Here is a 15,818-nt window from a genome sequence, read left to right on the forward strand (position 1 = left end):
GAGAATACCTGCCTGCTTGTCCTGGGATAAAGAGTTTTACCTCATACAAAATTGTCATTTCTTTAATAAGACATTAACTATTTTTTCTGAGGCTCTCCAAGTACCTACAAATCCAAAAAGTGGCCCTGAAAAAAGTGTGAGTTTGAGACCACTGCATTAAGCAGCCAAATAGGTTATGACAATCTACCAGCAGGTGGAGATAGAGGACACACTAAACTCTTGATATAGGATGGTCAATAACCTGATTGTTCAGTATTTCAGATAAAGCATAAGGCAAAAATCCATGCAAACAGTAACTTTCTCCTTCCTCTCAGAAAAAGATCAGGCAGCCTAAATAACCAGCCATGGTGTGTCCTCACCTGGAGTACTGCGTCCAGCACTGGTCACTGTACATGAAGGACATGGAACTATTCTGAAGGGTCCAAAGAAGAGCGACTAAGATGGTTAAGGGGTTGGAGGAGCTGCCGTACAGTGAAAGATTAGAGAAACTGGGCCTCTTCTCCCTTGAACAGAGAAGACTGAGAGGGGACATGTTCAAAACATTCAAGGTACTGAAGGGAATAGACTTAGTAGATAAGGGCAGGTTGTTCACCCTCTCCAAGGTAGACAGAACGAGAGGGCACTCTCTAAAGTTGAAAGGGGATTTATTCCGTATGAACGCAAGGCAGTTCTTCTTCACCCAGAGAGTGGTAGAAAACTGGAACGATCTTCCAGAGTCTGTCATAGGGGAAAGCACCCTCCAGGGATTCAAGACAAAGTTAGACAAGTTCCAGCTGAACCAGAATGTACACAGGTAAGGCTAGTCTCAGTTAGGACACTGGTCTTTGACAGAGTGCTGCCGCGTGAGCGGGCTGCTGGGCACGATGGACCACTGGTCTGACCTAGCAGCGGCAATTCTTATGTTCTTAATTCTAACAAAGAAACCAGCTGACAAACTCCATCAGAAAGGTCACAGAGCGGGCCTCTGAGTTAATTTGCTACGATTTGAAGGAAAGAAAGTCATCAGGCAAGACAATTTCTCCTTATAAAAGCAGATGAATCCAGAGACAAGCTGAATATCACAAAACAACCTTCAGATAGGGTAGGTGACCAAATCATCATCAGAGAGCACTGATGCTCTGAAGGATGGCTCTGTTCTGGCTCTTGACACAGAGATGTTCGAAACAAGATTTGTGTTGAGGGAGTCAAATGTATTATGGATTGATGATATATAAATTTATAGTATTTGATATGATGAATTTGCACCTGCCACTTTTAAAATGAATTTGCACTTGCACTTTATGGCTTCATCTCCGATTGCTTGAGATATGGGAACACGTGGACACTTAGTTTTCCAGTTGGATTAAACTGCTGCAATTGACTGAAACCTGCTCTTCGTTCATCTTCATTGGATTACAACTAATTTCAACAAATATCGGACATAACAACATAAGAAGTTGCCTCTGCTGGGTCAGACCAGAGGTCCATCGTGCCCAGCAGTCCGTACCCGCGGCAGCCCATCAGGCCCATGACCTGTACGGTGATATTTGTCTGAACCCTTAAATCCCCCTTGGTCTCTATCTATACTCTCTCTATATCCCATCTCTACCTCTATCTGTATCCAGACCTTTTGCTAACCCTGGGATTTGTTCCAGTTAAGTTTGAACTTTATTTATTAACTAGTTTTTTAGCCCGTTACATTAACGGGTGCTAGAATAGATGTGTAGACTTAGGCATTTCTTTCTCTCTTTCTGTATGTGTGTCTTTCTTTCTCCCTGCCCCCCTTTCTTTTTGTCTCTCCCCCCTGTCCAGCAGTAGCCCTTCTCCCTTCCTTTTACCTCCCCTCTGTCCAGAACCCCTTTCCTGCTCCCCTTGTCCATCAGTAGCCCTTCTCCCTTCTTTTTACCTACCAATATTCCCATTTCCCCTTTTACTTTTCCTATTTCCACCTTTTTCACCCCATCCAGCATCATTAGAGTACCTGTTGCATTGTTGGTGTTCCAGTGTCTCCTCTGCCTTGGGTCTGGGCCGACTATTGTGGGCCAGGATTGCCAGGGGTGCCCTGTGGGACAGGCAGGGGCAAGGGTCAGCAGAGGTGGGGAAGTTCTGGGTGGCAGCGTGAGTTCACTCTGGTGTGAGGCCTCTGCCGGGCTGCGTGGAGCTGGTGTCTGCACTTCTAGTCACTTCCTCCAATCTCTTTAGAGTCCCTACTGATCTTCTGTCTCACTCCTCTACACTTCCCGTCATCTCTTTTGTCCAATCGCCTTCAACCCTTGGACAGAAGCACTTCCTACAAAGACAGCTTTGAGCATCCTCCCATTCCCTTTTCCACAGCCGCCACCACCAACATGTCAGCCCAGGTGAGCCGCAGCGCTTTCTTATGTGTGCAGCGCGCAGGCGTTGCATCGTGCGGTGCAGCGGTGATGTCCAGGCCTTGCACTGCCACATCTCTCCTGGGCCGCGACGGAGAGGGCAGGGGGTGCTGGCGGCTGGCAGCTGCCGCTTCGCACTGCCTTTCACCTCAAGCCGCCGCGGCCTCCTCCCGGCAGCCGCCGATCTGCACTGCCTTTTGCCTCAAGCCGCGGCAGCAGGCTCTAAAGAAACTTCGGCTGGTAGGGCCGTATTGTGAGGTGGAGAGCAGGGAAGCTTGTCTGGCGCGCATGCGCACTCGTGCCGCCACATCCCGACAGATCAGGGATCAGAGAACACGTGGCGCGAGTGCGTATGCGCGCTTAGTGTTTTATTATTATAGATGTTAGTGTCTGTTTTTTAGAAGTGTGGACTAATAGAGACTGATGTGCCAATCTTTATTACATCTTTAATTTAGCCCGCTGGATTCTATATATGTATATCTACTTTATTTATTATTGCATTAGAAATAAATATTTCTGGAAGAAAAATAAGTATATATATATATCTATATATGTATAAATTGTGTTGTATAACAGATTCTCTTTATTAATTATTCATTTTGTTGAGTATCCTTCTTTTGATTTATTATTTCCTTCTTTATTTTGATTTGTCGGTATTACAATAAAACAGCAGATTAATAGATCTGGAATTTTGCGAGAACTGATGCTACCAGATCCATCCAAAAACTTAAATTATCTTTCCCCTCGTTAAAAGGCATCATCTATGCGGGAAAATTAGGGAAATCTCTTTTCTTCAAAATCACTGAGCTTTGGAATAACCTTCCTGTCCAGCTGCGGAATCTGGGCTCCTTCCAATTATTCCGAAAACATCTGAAAACTTGGCTAGTCTCAAAAATATAAATCTCGCTGCTCTATTTATAATCACTAGTTCTTATTATGTTTTTTCCTTTATTTTAAAGTTCCTGTAAACCATGCCCAGCTCTATCTTTATAGAGAGGATGTGGTATATAAATGTAAGGATTAGTTTAGCTCCTCACGAACACAATCATCTATGGTTAAAGCTACAGCCTCAATACCCTCAAATTGTATATTTGAGAACAAAGTCATATCACAAATTTTACAGGGATAACTTCATTACAGGAGCCACAGAAGATCCATTTTATCGGTCCACTCTGAGGCTTTTTACATACATCAGTTTCAAAAAATGAAAATCCACATTAGATCCATTAAATGGATCGTAGAAAGTTGTAAAAGATTGCCAAGTTTCATTGGTTTTGCTTCAATGGTCAAGGAAATATTTTGACTAAAAGTTGCCAAAATTGTGCAGGGATACTATACATGATTGTGGTATGGTATCAAACAAACAAAGAGCTATATCTCTACAAACTTTACCAGAGTTCGTTTGGGTCATGTAAGATTCAGCATATAAAGTTTCATCAAAATCTGTGATAGTGAGGTGGGGCACTTTTCTAAAATTAAGACCACTTGACATGGAATGACCCAGAACTGTGATGATTCAGATGTAGAACACAGAGCAGATCAAACAAGTATACAGTATGGAGTAAAAAGAAATTTATTACCACATGCACCTGACAAATCCTGCTGGTCGAATCTTAAATAAAATGCATTGTTTGTACTATCCTTAACTGTTGTGGACCGCCTAGAACTTTCAGGTATGGCAGTATATAAAAATAAATTATTATTATTATTATTACATCAGGATTATTTGTTTGGCAAGCTGTTATACTAGAGAGAAGCTTGCTCTTTGTTTTTCTCTCTAGTTTTGCCTCTGACGCAGCCTCACTATGTTAGGCACACGGGACGTTAAATTTCTTTTTACTCCATATACTCATTTGGTCTACTCTTTGTTCTACACTTAAAGAGCTGATATACAGTAACAGCAACATCAAAACTAACAAAACAACCTAGACTTACCACTGAAGGTTGAAATATACTGAGAATTTGAAGAAAACATAATATTGCACCCCATGTTCACACAGAAATGTACTTATATGGCAAAATACACCATTTTAACTTTATCAGGCTTCCTCCTCCATTCCACTGCCTCTTCCTCTGAATAACTTTGACCTTGTTTTACTCTTTTTTTTCTTCTCACTTTTATTTTCCCTCTATAACCTTATCTTTTCCTATTCCTCTTCTTCCCACAATGTTCTTTGTGTCTCCCACCCTCATTTCATAAAATTCCTATGCCTTTCTCCCTTCCACTTACAAATCCTTCCTGCCCCCTTTAACCCTCCTCTACCATAATGTGTCCTCATCCACTTTACCCCTACACAAATGTGTGTTCCTATTTATCTTCCATCCACAGATTTCACTTTTACATTCTCCTTTAATATCATCTTCCTCCTTAGTTCCCTACCAGTTGCCCAAAAGTAGGATTCTATGCTGTGAGCAGCTTTCCAACTCAAGGCCACATGGAGAAGACTCCTGATCTTATGCAAGCTAGTCATTGTTGGACCACTGGCAGATGCCACCTAGTGCTTTCCACTGGCAGAAGACTGTACTGCTCTAAAAATATGTACATTTTAGGACAGTGCTCTCTTCTGGTATCTTGTGGAAAAGATACAGGAACTCTTGGTAATATGGACCCAGATAGGTCATCACTAGCATGCTAGCTAGAAATCTTAAACCCATTTAAAACAGGATACTGCATTAAAATACAAGTTATTTTACAGGGAAAAAAATAAAAAGTAATCAACTCCTTCAAACTCAAATCTAAAGTCAAAAGTATGTTCCTTCAGACTAAATACACTACCTGATTTTACAGTTTCTTTCAGATCTAGGTCCATACGCTGCATTTGTACAAACTGATGTAAGGCAGATATAGGATTCAGTTCTCCACGCCGATATTTTATTATGAATTCCCTTGGTATTTTCTTTGGAGGAAGTGGAGCAGTCAGAGGAGGTGTAACAACTTTTGACAAGGGCTCTGGAAATAGACCTAAAATGAAATGGTTTAAACATGGTCTAACAGGAAAATAAAGCTATTTTCATGCAGACATGCTGTCAGAACAGCCAAGAACTTTTCCAAAAGCCCAAAAATAAGTTTACATAGAAAATACTATTTCTGAAGCAATTATATAACCAAAATTTACATAATATAAAATTACAACCGCCACCAGATATGGTCTGTACAATTTCCAGCCTAATGAAGATCAACTTAGGTACCAAAAGCATAGGCAGATGTAAGTTTATCTGTTACTAGTTTTTAAGCCCGTTACATTAACGGGTGCTAGAATAGATGTGTGTGTCTGTCTTTCTTTTTCTCTCTCTCCTTGGCCGCTGCCTGTCTTTTTTTCTTTGTCTCTCCTTGGACACTGGCTGTCTGTCTATCTTCCTTTCTGTCTGTCTCTCTGGCCCCCTGTCTGTCTGTCATTCTTTCTGTGTCTCTCCCTAGCCCCCTGCCTGCCTGTATTTCTCTGTTGTGCCATTCTCCATGGCCTCCTTCTGTTCCCCCCCTCCCAGAGCAAAGCATGATTGCTGTCTGCCCCCAGCACACCCCTCCCCCCAAAGCAGTCCCCTTTTCCTCTCCCCCTGGTCCCCTGTTGTGCCATGCCTGACTGATCCGTGGCCCCCTTCTGTTTCCCCCCTCCCAGAGCAAAGCATGATTGCTGTCTGCCCCCCAGCACACCCCTCTCCCCAAAGCAGCTCCCTTCCCCTCTCCCCCTGGCCCCCTGTTTTGCAATGCCTGCCTGCTCTGTGGCTCTCTTCTGTTCTCCCCCTCCCAGAGCAAAGCATGATTGCTGTCTGCCCCCCAGCACACCCTCCCCCCAAAGCAGCCTCCTTTCCCTCTCACCCTGGCCCCCTGCCTGCCTGTATTGCTCCCAAACCCGGCTTCCTGGTCTCTTCTGGCCCAAAGGCACAAACCGCTGCCGCCCCTCTTCAAAGCAGCCTGCTGAGGATCGCCGGCCAGCTGTAGCGAACCTCGCAGGCCACTCTCCACCTCGGTAGCACGTTCCCTCTAACGCAATCCCTCCATCAAATCTAATACTTCTGTTGCCTTAGGAAAGACTTCATAGAGAGAGGTAGCAAATGGAATAATGATCATAAAATCACCTGCGTAGCTAAATAACTTTATCCCCAGATAAGACAGCTGCGCTCCTAACAATGACATATAAAGAACAGTGGGGATAATGGTGAACCCTGCGGAATGCCAGATGTGCTAATGCTATTTGCTGCTGAAGCCTTACCGTCCTATAAATGTTTTTATGGGATTTTGTCTTTCCATCCTGTTGGATGAATTTGATAAAAAAGTTTTAATAAACTAAACTAAACCTTAAGTTTATATACTGCATCCTCTCCATAAAGATAGAGCTTGGCACGGTTTACAGGAAGTTTAATATAAGGAAGGAAAAACATAATACGAATTAGTGGTTATAAAGAGGGTACTGAGCTTTACATTTTTGGGAATAGCCAGATGCTTTCGGAATAATTGGAAGGAGCCCAGATTCTGCAGCAGGGCAGGAAGGTTATTCCAAAGCTCAGTGAATTTGAAGAAAATAGATTTCCCTAATTTTCCCGCATAGATGACGCCTTTTAACGAGGGGAAAGATAGTTTAAGTTTTGGGGTGGATTTGGTATATCAAAAATTTTAATAAACTTAAAACTTAAACTTGTCTTGAAGAATTCCAAGATAGTGGAATTAGGGGAGGAAGAATTCCATGTAGGATCTTGAATGTTAATAATGATGCTGTTAATGTTTTATTGTGTTTGTTCTGTTGAAACATGTTTTAGTATTTTTAATATGTATGATGCAATTTTGTAAACCACATAGTATTTGTGTGGTATATACATTTTTAAATAAATACTATGTACATATTAAGAAAGAAATAGACGCTACCCCAGAAGTAGAGGAATTGAACTTAAATACGAGAGATCCATTAAATGTTACTTTTCTGTTAGAATCCAGTTTATCTGATGTTACAGAGAACGCTACTTTACTAGTTTCTTTAGTCTTTGATGTTAATGCTGTACTAAGACTATTTTCGTTAACTCTCAAAGTTTGTTTCATGAAAAAAAAGTTTGGATATTCCCCGATGTCACAAGACAAACACAGGAACAGAGAAAATTATTTCTAACAATGAGAACTGAGACAGTAACTCTGGGTGCAACATTTCTTCTGGCTTATCCATGTACAAATGTATGGTAAAATACCTGGGAGTGAAATATGTTTTCTTTGCTCCTGAACAGTTACGAGCTTTTTTTGGACTTGAAGAAATTGGCAGCCAGGAAGGTTCAGCTAAAACTAAGCAACAGTTAGGTTAAAGGGGACTATGCTAAGAGGAAGCATTTCTTATCGTGGCACAAAGGACAACGTTGGTTCCTGTTCCTTTGTCATTTGACTATATTTCCTATACTTTTACAGCTTCTGGATGGATCCTCTCTTCAGCAAGTGCCATGGGACATCAGGTACTGTTAAAGTCACCTACCCAACATTGGGGGCCTCACTCACCGAGAGAAGCTCATGCTTCAGTGGCACGCAGTCACAGGGCGTGGCCAAAGGAGCAAGAGGACATTCCTAAGAGAGATAAGTTACTTATTTTAAAGCATTATGGGTAAACATAAATGGAAATCTTGTGTCTCCACCCCAGTTGTAACTGGTTTTCAAAAACATCATTCCACTGAATTGTCACTTATTGGCCTGGATACCAATATCATATACCACCTGGACCACCACAATTCAGTAGTTCTAATTTCATAGATCAGGGGTGCCAACACTTTTTTGGCTTGTGAGCTACTTTTAAAATGACCAAGTCAAAATGATCTACCAACAATAAAATTTAACACAAAGCACATTGTACGCAGTCAAAATGTTAATTATCATTTATATTCGGGGGTTTTCAAAGAGGTCAAGGCAGATGACTTTAAAATATGCAATGTCACCTCAGTAACAACTATACAAAAATAGACAAATATACCCCCCTCCCCTTTTACTAAACCGCAAGAGCAGATTTTAGCGTAGGGAGCTGCGCTACTCCTGACGCTCATAGACTTCCTGCGCTAAAAACGCTTTTGCAGTTTAGTAAAAGGGGGCCATAGTGCAAAATAAAGACAGCAGATATAAATTTGGACACATTTTGGTCACTAAATTTAAAATAAAATCATTTTTCCTACCTTTGCTGTCTGGTGATGAATTTGGTTGCACTTCCTTCTTCTGATTGTAAATCCAATATTTCTTTCTTTCTGCCTCCTGTATGCTTCCTCTCCTCCAGACCTCATTCCATTCCCCAACCAACATCTCTCTCTGTCCCTCCATGAGTACAACTTTTTCTTTCTTTCTGTCTTTCTCTCTCCCTGCCCCACCATGCCACTGCTGCCGATTTCTCCCTGCTTCCCCGATACCAGGCCAGGCGTGTACAAGCACTAGGCCCACAAGCCCCCCCCCCCCCCCCGATGTCAATTCTGACATTGGAGAGGAAATTCTGGGCCAGCCAGGCAGCGATTGGCTGGCCTGGAATTTCTGATGTCAAAATTGACATTGGGGGTAGGGGAGGGAGGCTGTGGGCCTGGCACTTGTACGCACCTGGCATCGAGGAAGCATAAAGAACAGATCGCAAAGGCAACATGAGTATTTACTGGTCGATCGCAATCGACCTTTTCGGCACCCCTGCCATAGATCAATTGCTTATCAACCGTCTTCAAGATATAGGTATAACAGAACAAGTGCTGGATTGGTTTATATCATACTTCAAAGATCGCACATCAACAGTTTTATTCAATGGCTCATCTTCTGATAGGTTTCCCAATGATTTTGGTATCCCTCAAGATTCTATCCTATCACCTCTACTCTTAACATTTTTCTGGCCTCTCTGATCACTCTTGGGCAATCTATTGGCTTTACTGTCTTTGCTTATGCTGACGATATAAAGCTAACCCATCCGATCGACCTGACTAACCCTGATGACATCTCTACCATCAATCAAAAGTTGAAAAAAATAAGTAGGTGGCTTAATTTCAACATGCTATCACTTAATATAAACAAAACTAAATCCATGGTCTTTCCACTTAAATAGGGTCAAACAGATCCATCCCCATCCAGTATGTAAGAACTATTAATCTTTTCCTATCGTGTGTCCCGGATGACGACGGGACATTCCAAAAATGACATAGACAGTGGATAAATAGTCTGTATGGACTACTAAAGAGCCAGGAACATAAAATATTTGAATTTACAGACTTATGACTTATTTACATTATGTTTACAATAGCCATAAATGATAACGGTGAATAATACAAAACTTTGTTACAATAATTATGATTGGAACCAGCGTAATGTAAAATTTATTACGATAGGAAAAGGTTAAACTTCTGGGGATCACATTAGATCAGTGGTCGGCAAACTCAGTCAAAAGAGCCAAAGATCAGCATTTCAGCGATTAAGATTTCTTTTGAGAGCCAAATTTATTTTCAAGAACCATGTTTTTAGGAATCGGTTTAAACTAGCTACTAACAATAAAAAATAAAACCAGGTTTGGCAAATGTCATTTAAAAGCAGTCAATCAGTATGATGGGCGGGAAATATTGTCCAATATGAAAGGAGGGGTTCGAAGTTTTCTCTGCATGTTTGGCGGCGGGACCGATGTTGCTCCTCCTTTTCTCTTTCTACTCTCTCCTTCGCCCCACAAGCATACCGGTGCCACAGGATTTCCTGAACACTAAGTAGAAATACAATAGATGTAGGAGGGACAGTCGGGTGCTATAGAAAAAAGTGGTGAAATCTGCAGTCAAGCTTACAAGGATTACTAGATGTCTTTCAGCAGCTCCCATCCCTTCCTCTTACCTTCATGGCAATTTTCTTTTGGTCTTCCAACTGCCCGAGCTGGCTTTCATCAAGTCGCGTGTGGCTGCTGAAACGTCTCCTGTAATGCAACTTCCTGTTTCTGGTTGCGTCAGAGGAGAAGTTTCGGCAGCCACATGGAATCATAAAAAAAGAAATCAGATGCCTACAGATAGTCCAGAATAAAGCCATCAAAATTATTTTTAATTAAAAAAATAAAAAATAAAAAATTCGATCATGTAACACCTTTACTGGTTAAATCTCACTGGCTCCCAATCTCGCACCGTATCACTTATAAAACAATGTTAATATTCAAAACTAGACAAACTGGGCAGCCAGAATTCATCAATAGACTTCTTATACCCCACTCCTCCCAACATACGTTCCGTTCATCTTACCAGAACTTACTCGTGATTCCATCACTCAGATTTATTAATACCATGAGAAATAGTATTTTCTCAGTTACTGCTCCCACACTATGGAATTTAGCACCAGCTTACATACGAGAGATTAATTCATTAGACAAATTTAAATCCAGCCTAAAAACCATGGTTTTTGAAGATGCTTTCGCAATGCAACCGTCCTTTTAAGGATGTTATTTTTCTTTTAATCAATCAATAGAATTTTCTTCTGACAATTCTTACTGCTTAGGAAAAATCCAGGGTCCACCTAACCCTTTGTTCTTTTCCATCATTGTGCTTTCCTTTCAAAAATTGTAGTTCTTCCACCTCCCTTTTGTGCCAGTCTATATGTCTGTCTTAAAGCTCAGTTTTTTTAAAATAAATTTTGATGCTAACTTGTTGTTTTGTTTATTAGATGTATGTCTTAAAAGTTTAGTTTTTAAAATTTTGATGTTAATCTGCTACTTTATCTTACATGTGTTCGCTCTACCAAATGTATTTTGAATGTACGCTGCTTTAATATTTGAAAAAGCGGGATAACAAAATTTTAATAAACTTGAAACTTGATTACAGATCAATAGAACGGAATCAATATCGGGAGCTTCTATTAGTTCTCCCAATTGGTCCCCACCTCTTCCACCAGAAAATCCTACTGGGGTAGGATCGGAAAGCGGTCCTAAACTGACTTCTTCAGAAGTCCCTGCTTCACAGCTTACTATAGATATTTCCTCAGTTAAAATTCCACAACCTATAAGTTTTGTTGGTATGTCTGAGGATCAGCAGGAAATACCACAAAGTTAATTTGAGAGAATTATGGATTACTAAATACACAAACGGAAAGTATGTTGAAGTCATTTACAAGTCAGGTTCAAACTTTCTCAAATGAAGTGGTTGGAAAAACTGGGGAATGTTGATTCCCATATTAAGAATCTAGATCAGAGGATGGTGTCAATTGAAAAGCAAGCCCTTAACTTGCATCCTTTTTCATCATCATCAACTAAAGATTCATATAATATACATTTAAAAATAGAAGCGCTGGAAAATGTTGCAAGGGCAAGGAATTTGCATTTGATCAATTTTCTGATCATAGTAATATAGTAGATGACGGCAGATAAAGACCCGAATGATCCATCCAGTCTGCCCAACCTGATTCAATTTAAATTTTTTCTTCTTAGCTATTTCTGGGCATGAATCACTCACATGATATCTCCTGAGATACTTTTCAGGAAGTATCTTAAGGAAGTACTAGGTTTGTCTAATGCCGACACTATGGGCTCCTTTTATCAAGCCGCGCTAGCAGTTTAACGCGTGTAATAGCATGAGTTAAACCGCCGTTCGGGCTAGCCGCTACTGCCTCCTCTTGAGCAGGCGGTAGTTTTTGGCCAGTGCAGGGGTTAGCGCGTGATGAAAAGTCACGCGCGTTAACCCCGCTAGCGCGGCTTGATAAAAGAAGCCCTATGACTTTCTCTAATTACTATTATATACCTCAGAAGAAGTTACAAACAACTGAGCAGGGAGTGGATAAACTTGTTATCTATTGAATTTAATCTTACAGATTTCCTAGATGATTCTCAGGATATGATACAAGATAGATCCACTCTTTTGGTCACTAGTGTGCACGAATTAGACAAAACAATGATTATGAAACTTTACTTTAAAAAATAGAGAAGCTAAGGGCTCCTTTTACAAAGTTGAGCTAGTGGTTTTAGAGCGCGCTTAGTGTGCATTAAATTGCCGTGTGCACTAGACGCTAACACCGCGTAGTGCGGGTTTAGTGTGCGCTAAAATTCTGCGTGTGGCGTCTACACATCTTGAAATTTTTTAAAATTCCCTTTCTGTATAGATATTGTTTTTTCCATTTTATATATGTGACACAACGAATTCCACCAAAAACTATAGTTAAGTCTCTTCCAATTTTTCCAATTACTCGTTATTTGTTGTAAGGCAACTCCTGTCATAATTAGTAGAAGCTTGTTGTTCTTAGATTGCCTCCTAGCCCTCATTGACATGCCAAATAAAACAGTATCATACGATAACGCAACTCAGTTTTCCAATAAACAATTTATTTGGCCCCATATTGATTTCCAAAAAGGCCAAGATAAATGGACAATAGAATAATAAATGATCTAGAGTCCCTGCTTCGAGATTACAATGCCAACATCTATTAGATTTAGAGCTATCTAACTTTTGTAAACGAACTGGGGTCCAGAATGCTCTATGTAACAGAAAAAAACAAGTTTGTCTCATAGATGCCGACATTGTACATCTCAACCGCCAAGTCTAAATTCGTGGCCATTGAGATGCAGAAATTTGATGCTTAATCTCAATACTCCAAATATCTCCAAGACTAGTTTTTCATTTTTTGTTTATAAATCCAGCTATCAGTTTATACCACTGAGCGGCCTGATGTTCCAGGAAGTCTACCTGAAAGAATAAGAATTTCAAACTATATTGATTATTTAAATTTTTCTATTCAGGGAACCCCGCCTGAATGGCCTGCTTCAATTGCAACCATCTAAAACTTTGTGATTTATTAAATCCAAATTTGTGTTGCAACTATAAAATTCAAGCAGCTTACCATTAGATATAACATCATCTAAAATACGTATTCCTGCTATCATCCAATGCTTCCAGATGACCTTAAATCTGCCAATTTGAATCTTGGCGTTTAGCCATATAGTCCGATTTGTTGATTTATGTACTGGAATAGGTGTTAAATTATTGACATATCGTAAGGTTTTCCATGTATCTACTAATATTCTGTTTTATTTATATTATCTAGGCATTTTGATATTGAGATCATGGCATAGTCACAGAGGAAACATGAGTCGCAATTCCAACCACAACCAATCTGGGATATTTTCGATGGGCTCTGGGAGGACCCAATACATAATATAACTCTCTGTAAAGTACACTCTATCTATTAAAAAATGGATCGGCGGTCAGTGTTCAGTGTACCAACCCGATCTCTAAGCTTAATCAAGCATAAGCTGCTTAATGTCTTTTTCTAAGAGGAGGGGCCTCAAATCCCCGTGCGCTGCCAGCAGTTAGCTTATCAGCCGCACTAGAAAGGGAAACAACCTCATCGGCCTCCCTCCCACTCCTGCCTGCTGACTTTCTCCAATAGATAATCAAAAAAAGCAGTAACTTAGCTTAGGCAGGGGTTGTGCAAGTTGAAATGTCTCAAAATAAGTCTGCTGTCCCCCCTGGTCCGCTCCCACCGACGTTTCGCTGCAAAGGCTGCGTCAGGGACTCCTGTATGAAAAAACAGCATGTTAGAGTGAGTAGGGTAAAGAACACCCCTCTCCGTATCCATAACTTACTCGGCTGATTTCTAAGCTCAAATCGGCAAGGACGGCGACCTCCCCGAGTGGCCTCAATATATCTGTTTATTGATGTTCTGACGTAAGACGTCAGTGACGTGATTGAACCAGCTGTGTGAGTTGGAGTTAAAGCTACTGGACTTTAAACTCATCGGAGTGCTCTTTAAATATCAGTCTTTGAATGGCAATTTTTGAATGAAAAGTCTGGAACTAGAGTTAGTGACTTGAAATGCTCAAAGAAACAGATGCCACTCAATCTTTGCATTCAATCCGCTGTGTTCCTTGGACTTCATGCGATGAATCCATTCTTGTTCTTTGCACATTAGGATAAGTTTCCTGTCTCCACCCCTGATCATCGGTGGTACGTGATCAAGTACCAGGCACTGGAACTCTGTGGCTGCATGACCTTGGGTGACATAATGCTGGATTAAAGGCTCTTCAATCCTACTACATGTCAAGCAGCTCCTGTGTTCTCCAATCCTGGTCCGAAATGACCTCGTGGTTTGTCCAATGTAGAGTTTCAAACAAGGGCAAATTATAGCATAGACTACATATGACGTGTCACACGAAGTATTGTTTCAATTGTTGTATCACAGGTTTTACACTTTCCACATTTTTTATGTTCCCCTTCTATATATGATGTGTCTAACCTCCTAGATGTATCAGATGGGCACAATGTCTCTTTAAGGTTTCTTTGACGACTATACGCTAATCTCAGGTTTTTCCCAATGAAAGGGGGCTGCAACTGCACTATGGGCCAATGTCTTCTTAAAATTTCTGCCACCTTACCCACTCCCCCTCCAAAAGTAAGAACACAAGGTAGGACACCAATCATCTTTCTGTTTCATTCTTCTTTCTAACAACAGATCTCTATTTATGTATCTAGCCCTAGTATATGCCGATTTCAATGTTCTATCCGGATACCCCCGCTGTTGTAATTTCTTGCGTAGTTCTAGGGCTTGAATTCTATAATTCTCTATAGTTGAACAGTTCCTCCTGTATCGTAGGAATTGGGAGATGGGTAAACTATTTTTAAGTTTTCATGGATGGCAACAGGTCTAGTGGAGGAACGTATTTCTATCCGTTAATTTATGATAGATCTTAGTCTCAAAAGCCTCACTGGTCTTAGTAATAGACAAGTCAAGGAAAGCAATGGAGGTTTCAATTTTCTCCATACTGAACTGAATAGCTGTGTGCCTATTATTAAGCCAACTAAAAAAGTCATCTAAACATTCCTCCGTATCCACCCAGAGCAAAAATATGTCATCTATAAAGTCCAGTAGGAGAGTCCTTTAACTCCAACTCACACAGCTGGTTCAATCACGTCACTGACGTCTTACGTCAGAATGTCAATAAGCAGATATATTGAGGCCACTCGTGGAGGTTGCCGTCCTTGACGATTTGAGCTTAGAAATCAGCCGAGTAAGTTATGGATACGGAGAGGGGTGTTCTTTACCCTACTCACTCTAACATGCTGTTTTTTCAAACAGGAGTCCACCGCCCTGACACAGCCTTTGCAGCGAAACGTCGGCGGGAGCGGACCAGTGGGGACAGCAGACTTATTTTGAGACATTTCAACTTTTCAACTTGCACAACCCCTGCCTAAGCTAAGTTACTGCTTTTTTTGATTATCTATTGGAGAAAGTCAGAAGGCAGGAGTGGGAGGGAGGCCGATGAGGTTGTTTCCCTTTCTAGTGCGGCTGATAAGCTAACTGCTGGCAGCGCACAGGGATCTGAGGCCCCTCCTCTTAGAAAAAGACATTAACAGCTTATGCTTAATTAAGCTTAGAGATCGGGTTGGTACACTGAACACTGACCGCTGATCCATCTTCTAATAGATAGAGTGTACAGTGGAACCTTGGTTTACGAGCATAATTCGTTCCAGAAGCATGCTCGTAAACCAAATTGCTCGTATATCAAAGCAAGTTTCCCCATAGGAAGTAAG

At 41.0% G+C, this 15,818-nt stretch overlaps 1 protein-coding gene across 8 annotated transcripts in view; it reads right to left on the bottom strand.

The window, feature by feature from the left end:
* The window catches only part of ADAD1 (adenosine deaminase domain containing 1), a 226,045-nt gene that overhangs the window by 150,942 nt on the left and 59,285 nt on the right, over positions 1 to 15,818 (bottom strand). For 7 of the 8 annotated variants that reach the window (XM_033938463.1, XM_033938517.1, XM_033938496.1 and 4 more), the window contains one exon: positions 5,128 to 5,313. The exons of the other annotated variant lie outside the window; for it this stretch is intronic. In XM_033938463.1, coding sequence (XP_033794354.1) covers positions 5,128 to 5,313 — 186 coding nt within the window. The remainder of the gene's footprint in view (positions 1 to 5,127; positions 5,314 to 15,818) is intronic. 8 annotated transcript variants of the gene reach the window in all.

The sequence above is a fragment of the Geotrypetes seraphini genome, chromosome 1 (genome assembly GCF_902459505.1).
Source record: "Geotrypetes seraphini chromosome 1, aGeoSer1.1, whole genome shotgun sequence".
Lineage (NCBI taxonomy): Eukaryota > Metazoa > Chordata > Amphibia > Gymnophiona > Dermophiidae > Geotrypetes > Geotrypetes seraphini.